The sequence below is a fragment of the Taudactylus pleione genome, unplaced genomic scaffold, assembly GCF_031769625.1.
Source record: "Taudactylus pleione unplaced genomic scaffold, aTauple2 ptg000016l, whole genome shotgun sequence".
In the NCBI taxonomy this organism is placed as follows: domain Eukaryota; kingdom Metazoa; phylum Chordata; class Amphibia; order Anura; family Myobatrachidae; genus Taudactylus; species Taudactylus pleione.
The window spans coordinates 4,183,519-4,197,620 of NW_028284418.1; the positions used below are offsets into that span (position 1 = coordinate 4,183,519).

General features: G+C 43.5%; 1 protein-coding gene across 2 annotated transcripts in view; it reads left to right on the top strand.

Annotated features, from left to right (window-relative positions):
* The window catches only part of MAP2K6 (mitogen-activated protein kinase kinase 6), an 81,668-nt gene extending 67,941 nt beyond the window's left edge, over nt 1–13,727 (top strand). For both annotated transcript variants that reach the window (XM_088472979.1, XM_088472970.1), the window contains exons 10-12: nt 879–1,018; nt 11,052–11,097; nt 11,935–13,727. In XM_088472979.1, the coding sequence (XP_088329105.1) occupies nt 879–1,018; nt 11,052–11,097; nt 11,935–12,012 (264 nt within the window). In that variant the 3' untranslated portion in view covers nt 12,013–13,727. The remainder of the gene's footprint in view (nt 1–878; nt 1,019–11,051; nt 11,098–11,934) is intronic.
* Nucleotides 13,728–14,102: the final 375 nt, after the last annotated feature.

The window sequence follows — 14,102 nt, forward strand, 5'->3', positions numbered from 1 at the left end:
ATACGCCATGTGAGCTGCACCCGTTTGCAGAGTATATCTTGAGTGAATTTTAAAATGGGTACATACATACAAATATGGATGGTGCAGAGACCTAAGCATTTCTACACTTATGACCGAAGAAGAACTAGGGTATAATGAAGCATTCCTTTTGTTGCAAAGTTTAGTGAGAGCGTGTTCACACATAGGCAGGCAATGCAGACCTGGGCGGAAGAAAAAAATGTTAAGAGATCTTTTGCACCTAAAATACATACTGCTGATGAGAACTTGCAACAAACCATGCGCACGCACTGATACAGTAGCAAAGTTGTACACATCATGTTACTATATCACGTTGTTGTACAGTTAGATCTCAATGTATGGGTGAATGAATGCATTGTTCTTTCATGCATGCTGCTTTTGACAATGTACGCTTGGTTTGCTGCCTGAACATAACCTCTATTAATCTTTTTTAGTAGATATGTTTTTTGACTAGTGACATCCTCACTCAACTTGCATTAGAAATACATTATGTGCCAGCACAAAAAAAAAAAAAATATATCTCTAACGTGTGCGTGTGTGTTTGTGTCTTATTCTTTGGTGTTCCTTCACAATTACGAGGCCACCTTGCAGCTTCACACCACATGGTGGCAGTAGATTCATACTCTTGTTCAATTTTGTTAGAAACAGATTTTGTGTCATGCGTTGTAAATGTTTTGGGTATTTCTGACTTTTTCCATTTGGTTTATGTTCATGTATATATTTGACAAAGTAGGAAATGTGTGCAGTCCTTGTTTTATTGCTTGGATTGTGTCAAAATGCTCCTTTGTGCATGTATTCGCTCTGTTGCGTGTACCTGCGATGGCCCAACTTGTGGACTCATTCATTCTCTTACCCCTTAGATTGAGCTTGCCATTCTGCGCTTTCCATACGACTCATGGGGTACCCCTTTCCAGCAACTGAAACAAGTGGTGGAAGAGCCATCTCCACAGTTGCCCGCCGATAAATTTTCTGCTGATTTTGTTGATTTTACCTCAAAGTGGTAAGTGACATTAAACTTTACCATAATTTCTAATATACTGGTAGGTGCCCATTTCTACGATCTTTTCTATAAAGCATGTGGACTTTAGACTTTGTCACTGTAGTCATTGGTAAGTTTAAACGCTACAGTGTTTACAGCGTAGGATTTCTACAGCAGGCGCGCAGTAGAGAAACACGTATAATAATAGTACAGTAAATGCAAGCAATATGTTTACCACTTGGTAGTACCAGAAAAGTATTTCCGGCATAGCTTCCCCTAAGGTTTCAGGAATACCATATGCCTTGTAACAGCTCACGTTTTACTGGTTGTGTCTGATGCAACCTGTCTTGCTATTGTCTGTCTGGGAAGTTTCCCCGAGATCACTTGGGCGGAAGCAATCACAGGAAACCTCCTGACTCAAGGATGGTAACCAGTGAGAAATGACAAGGCTATGCTGCAACGGATGTCGCACGGTCTGACACTGACCCTCGCTGCTATCCAGCTGCTGATCTTGGTCATGGCTGCATATAGACAGTTGAATGGAGATCTTCTGGGGTTTTTTTTTTTCAATTGTTTCTAAAGCTCTTTGCAATAGTACAGCCATGGCCAAAAGTTTTGAGAATGACAAGTATTGGTTTTCACAAAGTTTGTGGCTTCAGTGTTTTTAGACCTTTTTGTCAGATGTTACTATGGTTATACTGAAGTAACATTACAAGCATTTCATAAGTGTCAAAGGCTTTTATTGACTATTTCATTAAGTTTATGCAAAGAGTCGATATTTGCAGTGTTGACCCTTTTTTTTCAAGACCTCTGCAATTCGTCCGGGCATGCTGTCAATCAAATTCTGGGCCACATACTGACTGACTGGCAGCCCATTCTTGCCTAATCAATGCTTGGAGTTTGTCAGAATTTGTGGGTTTTTGTTTGTAAACCCGCCTCTTGAGGATTGACCACAAGTTCTCAATGGGAATAAGGTCTGGGGTGGTTCATGGCCATGGACTCAAAGTTTGGATGTTTTGTTCCCCAAGCCACTGAGTTATCACTTTTGCCTTATGGCAAGGTGCTCCATCATGCTGGGAAAGACTGTTCTTGGATGGTTGGGAGAAGTTGCTCTTGGATGATGTTTTGGTACCATGCTTTATTCATGGCTGTGCTCTTGGGCAAAATTGTGAGTGAGCCCACTCCCTTGGCTGATAAGCAACACCACACATGAATGGTCTCAGGATGCTTTACTGTTGGCATGACACAGGACTGATGGTAGACCTCACCTTTCCTTCCCTGGACAGCATTTTTCCTGATGCCCCAAACAATTTGAAAGGGGATTCATCAGAGAAAATAACTTTACCTCAGTCCTCAGCAGTCCAATCCCTGTACCTTTTGCAGAATAGAAGTCTGTCCCTGATGTATTTCCTGGAGAGAAATGGCTTCATTGCTACCCTTCTTGACACCAGGCCTTCCTCCAAATGTCTTCGTCCTGTGTCATGCCAACAGTAAAGCATCCTGAGACCATTGGTTGCTTCTCAGCCAAGGGAGTGGGATCACTCACAATTTTGCCTAAGAACACAGCCATGAATAAAGAATGGTACCATAACATCCTTTAAGAGCAACTTCTCCCAACCATCAAAGAACAGTTTGGTGACAAACAATGCCTTTTCCAGCATTGAGAATTTTTTATTGAAAATGTTTTCCAATTAAACAATACAATATAACAATATAACAATAAAACAAACTAAAAAAAAACAAAAAACACGATAATTATCACAGATCAAAAGCGTAAAACATATCCATCGCGAATATACAGTATAGAACACCGAATATAAAAAACACATTCGCAAACTGCAGAGCATAGAGAAAAAAAAAAGACAGCATATATAAACATATTATACAAGTATATGAGAGAGAGAATAATAGTGCAGAATAGTAACAAAATCATCTAGTACAGAATATACAATATATATATATATATATATATATATATATATATATATTTATTTATTACGCTAGAGTATTAACACTTAAATGCTATGGCACATAATGTAGAAATTTCCATTCCCAATATGTATTAGATAATCATATATACGCAGCATCACGCAAGATCTAACCATAGTCTGACTCCCAATCAATAAACATATCATAAAATTTAGAGTCTAGGTAAAGTATGTTGATCCAGTGGTAAATTGGCATATGTAGATTGTAACCATATCTACCAAATTCGGTCAAACTTAGATTCAGCTTTACGAGTAGTATATAAATACCGCTCATGAGAGATTGTGGTATTAACTAGAGCAACCCACGTTTGAAATCCAGGACCTGTAGTAGCCATCCACGCTCTCGCTATGCATACCTTGGCCAAGGTACATAAATTAATAATGTTTCTCTTTCATCCACTAGGGGACACTGGAGGTGCTTACGCTGGGGTATAGAGGCGTGGATAACTAGAGCTGGCACTTTAAAATAATCTAGAAGTGTGAAGCTCCTCCCCCTCTATGCCCCATCAGCCCTCAGTTTAGAAAATGTGCCTCGTGGAGCTGGTCACATTATGCTGTGCTCCAGCAAATACATTTATTTTATTTTTTTTATTTAAAAGCATCTTTTACACTCCTATAGGTACCCTTCGCCACCTATCTAAAAGGTGGGGTCCGGGTACCTGGCGCCCTGGTGTTTTAGCAAACACCAGGAAGGAGTGCACAGGGCTCATTACAAGAGCTTCTGACAGCTCCTTATCGCCACAGCTAAGTCTTCACACAAGAAGAGAAGACTGCTGACCTGCCATAGAGAGACTACAGGGGACACGCAGTGAGTAACAAGCTGCGCATCCCCCGGCTCCTGCCCCGCTGCCCTGCGCTAACACAGCATGCTGCGCTGTGTTAGTGTGTGCATAGCACAGTTAAACAGCGCTACACCTGTGCGCTGTGTAAGGGAAGCCCACTGTCTGCGCTGCCCTGTGCTGTCTAAGGGAAGCTGTGTGTACACAGCGCTACACGCGGGGCTCCCTACTTCTCCCCTCTCCCCGCTGATACACGCGGCTCCCTGCTTCTCCCTGCTGATACAAGCAGGTAGCGCGGAGGGGAGGGGGGGGATGGACCACATAGCAGCCATAATGGAGCCCTTAGGGCATGAAGAAGGGGGCGGAGCCTAAGCAGCGCGGGCTGTCTCTCTCTATACGCGGCAAGCGCCTGTAGTAACAGCGTGGCTGCCGTTTGTTAACTGTTTCATGCCTGTATCTCTCCCTTATCCAGGAAGAGTGCAGCAGAACTGAAGGCTGGATTCTTTTGCTCCCATTCCTGGCTAAAAAGCTACAAGTTAAGCACAGAAGGCTCTGGTACAGGGACTGTGCATAATACACTGGGGGTGCAGGGAATCTGATCTGTGGGAAGGGAGTGGGGTGTATCTCCTCCTCTGTGTCCCAAGCCAGCCTTCTGTTTTTCTTTACTTCTGTATATACTCTGTCCCTCTGTGTGTGGTGACTGTGTGTATCCATGTCAAACAGAACAAAGGCATCTCAAAGGATGTTTGTTTGTTCTAGCTGTAACAATAAACTAACCAAGCCGCATGCTGCTGGGTCCACGTTATGTGATGCTTGTATAGCAATTGATCCACCTATGGCTATTATTGCCTCACCTGCGCCTACATGGGCCGCTGACATGGTAGGAGTAATGACGGATTTAACGTCTGAGTTAGCTGAGGCATGTAAGTCTCAGCCTCCCTGGGTTGCTGGGCTAACCAAGTCTCTTGACACCCTGGTACAGGTTATGGGTACAGCTGTGTACGCTCCCTCCACTTCCTTACAAGGACCGACACAAAAGCGTCCTTTATCGACTGTTCTCCAGTTAGAAGAGTCTGACGAGGAATTCCTCGCTACGGAAGAGGGAGGGGAATTGGAGGAAGCGTCACAGGACGATACCCCTCTAGAGTTAGAGTCCATCTCTCCCGGGGTGGAATCTCTAATTTTGGCGGTCAGAAAAATCCTTAAATTACCTGAAGATGTTATTCCTGCATCCCAGGAGTGTGAATTATTTCATAAACAACAAAATCGGCGTTTTTTCCATTCTCACTGCATCTTCAACAGCAGCTCTCAGTGGCCTGGAAACAACCGGATAAACTGTTCCAAATTCCGCGCCGGTTTTCCTTCTAGCTACCCTTTTCCATCATCCATGATGGAGAAGTGGGAAACATTCCCTCCAGTTGATGCGTCCATCTCCCGTCTCTCTAAACACTCCCAGTACCGGGAGCCACAGCACTAAAAGATCCTTCGGATCGTAAATTGGAGACAACGCTAAGATCTATTTATACTGCAGCGGGTGCTCAGCTTAGGCCCACCCTTGTTACTGCTTGGGTTAACAAGGCTGTGGTTTGCTGGACTGACCAGTTGATTACAGGTTTGGACTCTGGTACTTCCAGAGTAGGTTACGCATACTAGCAGAACACATCCATGAGTCTGAAGTTTTCCTGGGAGAAGCGTCAAAAGATATTAGTCAGATTAGTGCTCGCACATCTGCTTCTGCTATTTCGGGCCGCAGAGCCCTCTGGTTGCACGCCTGGCATGTGGACACAGAATCCAAGCGTGCGGTGGAGGGTTTACCATTCAATGGCGACATGCTGTTTGGCCCGGAATTAGACAAATGGATATCCCAGGCCACGGGGGGGTAAGTCTTCCTTCCTCCCGTCAACTGCACCGGCTCCCAGAAGAGCTTATGCTGGACCTTCGTTTCATTCCTTTCGTGCGCAACTTTCCTTTCGTGTGAGAGCCAGAGGGGCTCCCTCCCAAGCAAGAGGCGACAGAGTAGAGGCCGCCCACACACTGTTGCACGTAGACAGGAGCCTAAGCCAGCTGAGAAACAGGTGGAATAACGGTCTTCCGTCCCTCCTGGGACCACCTACAGTGGGAGCACCGCCTGCAGATTTCAACAAGTTTGGAACCAGACGTCTCCAGAACCGTGGATCCGCAGACTAATTTCCCTGGGGTACCGAATAGACTTCGAGGTCCCCCCTCCACCTCGGTTCTTAACTACAAGTCTGCCAATACCTGCAGACAAGGCCAGGGTTCTACAGGAGGCTATCCAGTCTCTAGTAGTATCATCTGTGCTAGTTCCGGTTCCAGAACATCAACAAGGTATGGGGTTTTACTTTAACCTGTTTGTAGTACCCAAACCGGATGGATCGGTCAGGCCCATCTTGAACCTCAAGTCATTGAACCTGTATCTGAAGATGTATCGGTTCCAAATGGAGTCTCTGCAGTCAGTTATTGCGAGCTTGGAACCAGGAGAGTTTCTATTATCCCTGGATATCACGGATGCCTATCTCCACGTTCCCATCTGGGAACCACATTCCAACACGGTTGGATAATAAACTTCAAGAAATCAAATCTCTATCCGTCCCAGAAGCTCCTGTTTCTGGGCATGATCTTCGATACGGCATCACAGAGGATCTTCCTTCCAATAGACAAAGCCCGGGATTTGGTTCAGCTGCTCCTCAGACCATAGAAGGTGTCCCTCCTTCTTTGTCTGCGTCTCCTGGGGAAGATGGTAGCGGCCTTCGAGGCACTACAGTTCGGGCGATTCCACTCCAGGGTGTTTCAGCTGGACCTACTAACACAGGGGTCAGGGTCTCATCTGCTTCTACATCGACAGATCCGTCTGAGCCCAGCTACCAGAGTGACCCTTCTCTGGTGGACACAATCCAACAATCTTTTAGCGGGCCGGAGATTCAGAGTGTGGGACTGGATCATCGTAACAACGTACAGCCTTCGAGGATGGGGAGCAGTAGTCCTCAATTATCACTTTCAGGGTCGATGGTCCCCTCTAGAACAAAAGTGGCCCATAAATGTGTTGGAACTCAGAGCGATTTACAATGCTCTGATAGAAGCAGCAGAGTTTCTAAGAACTCGTCCGGTAAGAGTTCAGTCCGACAACGCGACGGCCGTCACGTACATCAACCGCCAAAGAGGAACTCGGAGTCGCAGGGCCATGTGAGAAGTAACTCAGGTTCTCAGGTGGGCCGAGAGCCAGTCAGTAATCCTGTCGGCGGTAGTCATCCCGGGTGTGGACAACTGAGAAGCAGATAACCTAAGACAGGATATCCATCCCGGGGAATGGAAGCTTCATCCAGACGTGTTCAACGCGCTGATACGTCGATGGGGATGTCCTCAGGTGGACCTCATAGGGTCACGATTGAATCGTCAGCTACCGGTATACGTGTCAAGAACTTGAGATCCGCAGGCAGTGGCAGTAGACGCTCTGACCGTTCCGTGGATCTAGGACTTCGTTGACCTTTTTCCTCCGATTCCACTTCTTCCTCGACTGCTAAAAAAGGATAAAACACGAGTCAGCCTCTGTCATTCTCGTGGCTCCGCACTGGCTTTGGAGAAGTTGGTTCTCGGACCTTCGGTCCCTATTGGCAGACGATCCGTGGCCCCTTCCTCTGCGCCCGGATCTGCTGCAGCAGGGTCCTTTCATACACTCCAACCTAGCGCAACTGCGTTTAACGGGGTGGCTCTTGAAACCGTTGTCCTAAGATAAAGAGGAATCCCAGACTCCGTTATTCCCACTATGCTACGTGCCAGGAAACCAGTTTCGGCTGCGCATTATCATCGCCTCTGGCGTTCTTATATCTCATGGTGTTCCAGTCGGGATCTTCCCTCTAGGACTTTTCGGTGTCCCGGTTTCTGTTTTTTTTTTTTTTTTCTTCAGACTGGCCTGGATTCTGGTCTTCGTCTTAGAACTTTAAAGGTGCAGGTTTCTGCCCTTTCCATTTTCTTTCAACGGCAATTGGCCCTCATTCCTGAGGTGCAGACGTTTCTTCAGGGAGTCTTGCGTTTGCAGCCTCCTTTTTTGTACCTCCGAAAGCTCCCTGGGTATTGAACTTGGTGCTTCTGTTTCTTCAGTCGTCCATGTTTGAACCTTTGGAAGGGTTGATATTCAGTACTTGTCTTGGAAGACGGTCCTCCTCCTGGCTCTAGCATCGGCTCGTAGAGTTTCTGAATTGAGTGCTCTGTCCTATAAGCCACCTTACCTTCTGTTTCATGCTGATAGGGTGGAACTCCGGACGGTAGCAGCCTTCCTTCCCAAGGTAGTGTCGGCTTTTCATATTAATCAGCCTATTGTGGTACCATCTTGGGTGGAGGACTCTGGTGGTTCTCCTACCTTGGATGTGGTTGAAGCTCTCCGCATCTATGTTGACAGGACTGCTTCCCTCCGTAAGTCTGAGTCGTTTTTTTGTCCTCTATGATGCGGTTCGGAGGGGTTGGCCAGCGTCTAAGCAGACTTTGGCGCGTTGGATCCGGCTGACATTCATCAGGCTTAGGTTAATGCCGACCGCCGGCCTCCTTCGTCCATTTCGGCTCATCCCACACGTTCTGTGGGTGCGTCATTGGCGGCCGGTAGGGGAGCCTCCACGTCACAATTGTGCCGTGCAGCCACTTGGTCTTCAGTTCACACGTTTGTCAAGTTTTACAAATTTGATACGTTCGCTGTTTCGGCATACCGTTTTGGCTGCCTAGTTCTGCAGGTGCCGCAGAGCGCTTCCGCCCGTGGGGAAAACTTTGGGACGTCCCCAGCGTAAGCACCTCCAGTGTTCCCTAGTGGATGAAAGAGAAAATGGGATTTTGGTACCTACCGGTAAATCCTTTTCTCTGATTCCACAGGGGACACTGGACGCCCACCTCAGCGCTCTTCCCCTGCCTGTTTGGTTTTGTTCCGTATGTTGTATGTTTGATTATTGTATGTTCTTCTCTCCCTTTTACTCCGCTTGTTCTCCATCTCCTCTCGGTCTTCATTTTCTAAACTGAGGGCTGATGGAGCATAGAGGGGGAGGAGCTTCACACTTCTAGATTATTTTAAAGTGCCAGCTCCAGTTATCCACGCCTCTATACCCCAGCGTAAGCACCTCCAGTGTCCCCTTTGGAATCAGAGAAAAGGATTTACCGGTAGGTACCAAAATCCCATTATTATCTAGTGTACCTATCATCAAAAACATCCTCGGGCAAAGTACCAAGAGTATAAACTGCCGGAGTCAAAGCAGATTGGGGTATATTTGATGATGCAATCACTCCAATTACCTGGCCCCAGAAACTGCACTTTTGGGCAGGACCAAAGGAGATGCCAAAAGGTCCCTTGGGAACACCCATATTTAGGACAAATTGAAGGAGGCTTACAGGGGTGAGGTAAGTCCTGTGTAGTATAAATAATAGAATTTGCTGGAATGTAATAGCTGCCGTGGATTCTCTTGGACTACCAAGGGCCAGAGACCAGTATTCATCACATATTGGGCCTACCTCCACTTCCCACTTTTGTTTAAGACTTGGAAGGTTAGATGAATGGTGAGCATTCATAATAAAGGAGTAGAGGCGTATTAGAGAGCTCTACGAGCGTTTAGGGACAGTAGGAACAACTTGCGCACAGAATACTGTAACATCAGAGGTGCACCCGCAAATTGTGTATTTAATATGTGTCTAAGCTGTAAATATCTGAAGAATAGTGTATGGGGAAGATTGAATTCACTACGTAATTGGGTAAATTATTTTAGACATTATCGCCATAGACCTGTCTCAACACAGTTATTCCTCTTTACCCCATACTGCTTCCGCCTCTAAGGATGATAGTTCTGGCAATGCTTTAGCATTCCATAAGGGAGTATTCAGGTCATTATCTGTGAAACCCAGGAGTTTATTAACCAGTACCCATATTTTAACAGCTTGTAAAAGTAGCTGGGGGCCCAATCTATATTCCTTATTGGCCAATAGGGCCTGCAAGGGTGTGTGTCTCGGTGTTGCCCGAGATATGAGCTAAGTGTGAAGGGTATTTACCAAGTTATTGTAGTGATACTTTTAGTGACTGTTATTACGTGTGGATGCCAAAAAGGGAAAATATATTGTGTGTGTGTGTGTGTGTGTATGTATGTATATATATATATATATATATATGTATATGTATATATATGTATATGTATATATGTATGTATATATGTATGTATATGTATATATGTATGTATATATGTATGTATATGTATATATGTATGTATATGTGTATATGTATGTATATGTGTATATATGTGTATATGTATATATGTGTATATGTGTATGTATGTTAAATATTTGCTAATTCATACAAATAATACATTTTAAGAGGTATGCAGTCACTATGGGGTGAATTCAATTAGCATTGTGAGAATGTAGCTCCCAGATGAGTGCCACTTTTCAATTGACTGTATCGCGGCCGGCACTTAAGTTGTTAGATGCAGTTTTCCGGGGCTAAAGGTGCCCATACATCTGCGACAGATTGTCTTGATGTAGCAATGCTATATCAAACGCCGATCGGCCACCATCGATGTTCAGTGATCCGTCGCAGGATCGCTGAAGTTTTACATGTTAAATGTTCCCGAATAAACAATCACGATAATTTTTTGATCGCTATCGTCCAATCGGGAAAATATAACATGTTGGATCTCTGCAATCCTGCGATGCCGGGTTGCAGGATCGCGACAATCCGTCGCTGATGTATGGGGCCCTTTAGTCACAGTAAACTGCATTTTCTGACTGCCAGGAACGTTGCTATTACCATATGCGGTAATACCACGACTAGGCCAGAGCACTGGTTAGAGCGGATTTTTGCTCACACCGCATATCACAGGATTAACAGCATGGACAATTGAATAGCTCTGGGTACTCATCCTGGGAGCTACATAGCTCTAAATTACCCCCCCTATGTCTCGTGTAAAATGTCGACAGTCAGAAGGTCCATATTTGTGATGTTGAAATTGACAGTGTCAACATTTCCATTAGAGTTAGGAATAGATATGCGATATTACGATCAAAATACATTTTTGCACTACAACAATGTTGACATCACAGCAGAGACCACATGCTGAATGTCGACATGGTCAAAGTCAACATTATTGAACATGTTGACATTCACTTGTCAACCTAATGAACGATGGCATTGTAAATGTCAATGAAATCTACCACACCCTATGTAAGTTGGAAGTAGTGTCAATAAATTTTTTGTAAACATTGCCAAAAGTATTATATGTATCATAAGTAAACCTCTTATGTTCACAGCTTGAAGAAGAATTCCAAAGAACGTCCAACTTACCCAGAGCTCATGGTAAGTATATAATTTCAGTTTTAATAGCTGAACTTTATTTACAGCTTGTTTTATTATTTCACACTACAGTACAGTACAGTACACAACACCCAAAGATGTTTTATCATTGCCATCTGGTCGTTGCATCTTATCAAAAATTGGGAAACATAACAAAACAGGAAGCCTTTTAACCTCTGCCGACTAAACCAAGGTGCCCTAAGCAATTACTTACCTTTTACCTATATGCTTCATAAATGGAACCTTTATTATATTAAGCTGTCATACAAGCTGCGTTTTTGGAGGACATTTAGACCTGATGTGCTGCTTATTGGAGTGTGTCACATACCGAAGGACGTCCGATCTCTGCTCAGATGCAGCCTGGAGCAGTGTCAGACATGGCGAGGTAGTGGTCAGCTCTCAATGTCTCCCAACCAGCAGCAGTTGTGTTTCTTGAGAAGTGTCCATTTCAACTCTGCTCCATACGGCTGGATCTGTCAGATTTTTTCACATGTGCTCTTTTTTACCAAATTTGAGACTATTGCGGTTGCTTGGAGGGAGATGCTGAATCTGCCTGTATATTTATCGTTTATGCCAACAAACCACATAGAGCTCAGCAGAACAAATACTTCTAAAATTTTCTAGAAAATTTCTTAAAAATAATGATACTTAAGATCCTTTTGCAGGTAGCACAGAGTTCACAGGTGTGGTATATATCAACTTACAACACAGCATTCATCTGGATTTTAGTTGCTCCCACTCTCTTTAAGGAACAGCCATTTTGCAGAGATATTATGCTTTTTATGTGTGGGCTGTTTTTCTATGTACTTTAACAGTCTGTTTTACACTTCTTCCCCACAGCAACACCCGTTCTTTATGCTGCATGAATCAAAGAACACTGATGTGGCATCCTTTGTTAAACTGATTCTGGGAGATTAAATGACGTGTGACACCTACCCAACCCCTCTCTCACCTTTCGCACGGACTTCTCCTCCTACAGGCACAGAGCGGCTTTAAAATAGGCTGCTGTACTTAAGTACCCATAGAAATGCGCAATGGGACTGGGAAAACTGGACTCCATATTTTGTTTCTGTTGGCCTCCTCAATGCAAATTATAACCTCTGTGCTGCCACAGGAGCCTCTGGCAGTACTGGAGTTGTATAGTTGCATTTTACCGGAATGGGATTATTTCCACCCATTTGCTGCCGTATGCATTTATAGTAATTTAGGTTTCTTATTCTTTTAGATGTTTTGGTTCTAGGTGCTACTATAGGTATGTTTTTTTTTTTTTTCGTGTAGAGTTGTCTGTCTTCTGTTTTTTTTTCATCCTCCTCCCTTCTGTTTATTGGGTTTTTTTCTTATTGAAAAATATTTATGTTCTGTACTCTATTAAGTCTGTGTTTGAGAGGAAGAGTGTGTGATCTGGGAGAAGTACGGTGGCAAATATTTATAGGGTTTGCTGGTGAAAGGGGTGACTTTTTTTTTTTTTTCAAATATTTAAAAACAAATTATCACAATTTTTTTTTTTTTTTTTTTTCCTTTTGTAAATGATGATTCTGGTGTGGCTGTGTGACAAATATCAACTTTTTCCCTTTTTTTTTTCTACATTTAGATTTTGTTTTATTTTAAAGCCAAGTAGCCTAGTTAGAATGAAATGGTGATTTTTATTTTTCTCTGGCCAAACGGAAGCAATATGAGTTACTGACTACAGTTGTACTCTGGGTAGGAATCTAAAGCTAAAACTGCTAGGACAGTGAGGACCTCCCAAACCAAGAAATGTAGGCTTGGGGCATCTCTGCATATATATACTACACCAGAGGCAATCTGCCCTGCAGAGTAACACCCTGACAGGCTTTTTTTTGTTTTGGCATGTCATTTATTCTACAGGTCAGTCATTTTTCTCTGAAAACTTTGAACACCCTGCTGTACAGTTTTACTCCTCAGGTTGTCTATGAAAGGTCTGTGTAATGTGGACGTGGCCCCTATATCTGGACAGAGGGGCTAGTGATGCATTGATTATGTGGCTTCCTAGAGATTAAATGCCTTTATAAGACTGAGGATGACCTTACTGCTTTTTAATTGGGGTTTGATTCATTATTTTGGCTTTTAACAGCCATTTTTAATTATTGAAGTTTATGTTTGGCTAAGGATTCTAACAGTTCTTTTTATTTTATGTGTATTAAGCAATGATTTTGAGCCCTTCCCACAACCAATGGCATTTAATTGACCCAGCTCTACACTTATTGTGTGGGCTTTTTAACTCTGACTCAGATTTGTTTTTTTTTTTGTTTTTTTACTTTTTGCCTACATCTCCTTCCCATCCCTTTTTTTTTATTACTTTTTTTTTTTTTCTTTTGTTTGCTAATTGTAAATCTTTTGCAACCAGAGGGCCATGCAAGGCATTGCACGTGGTAACCTGGGTCATGGCATCCATGACAAATAGCAATGTTTTGTATTACTAAAAGGCAAGTTTATATAGGTCATGTTCATTCATGAAATGTTGTATGGCTTTTATTGAGATATCCGTGAATACCACAGGGTTGTACCAAGTCAGGAATGAGCAAAAAAATAAAATACACACACCAGGAAATAATGCCATTTATTTCCAATCCAATGAAATGTCTTGCATATCAATTATATTTTTTAATGTCAAACCATGTGTTTGTGTGTTTTTCTGTGAGTACTGTTATTTGTGTTTCTGCATGTCACCTTATTTCTGCAATTAATTTTGTTGATTGAAAGCTTGACCCCACAGCAACACACAATGAAGCCAGCATTCTGAGAGAATTTGTGAAACTGTAGCCTATCAATATAGCATGAGGCGCACTCATTCAGACATAATGCATTTTGCCTCTTGGCTCATTGGGCGGGGGGAAGAAGGTATTTTTTTTTTTTTTTTTTTTGGGCAAGCTAAGTAATTGGCGCCCATCAAAGCAATTCAATTGTTGCTCTGATCAGTCACGAATGCCAGGGGCACTCATATTTCTGTTCGCATTCTCCTCCAGTGGCAAGCAGAAATCGTCGAATAG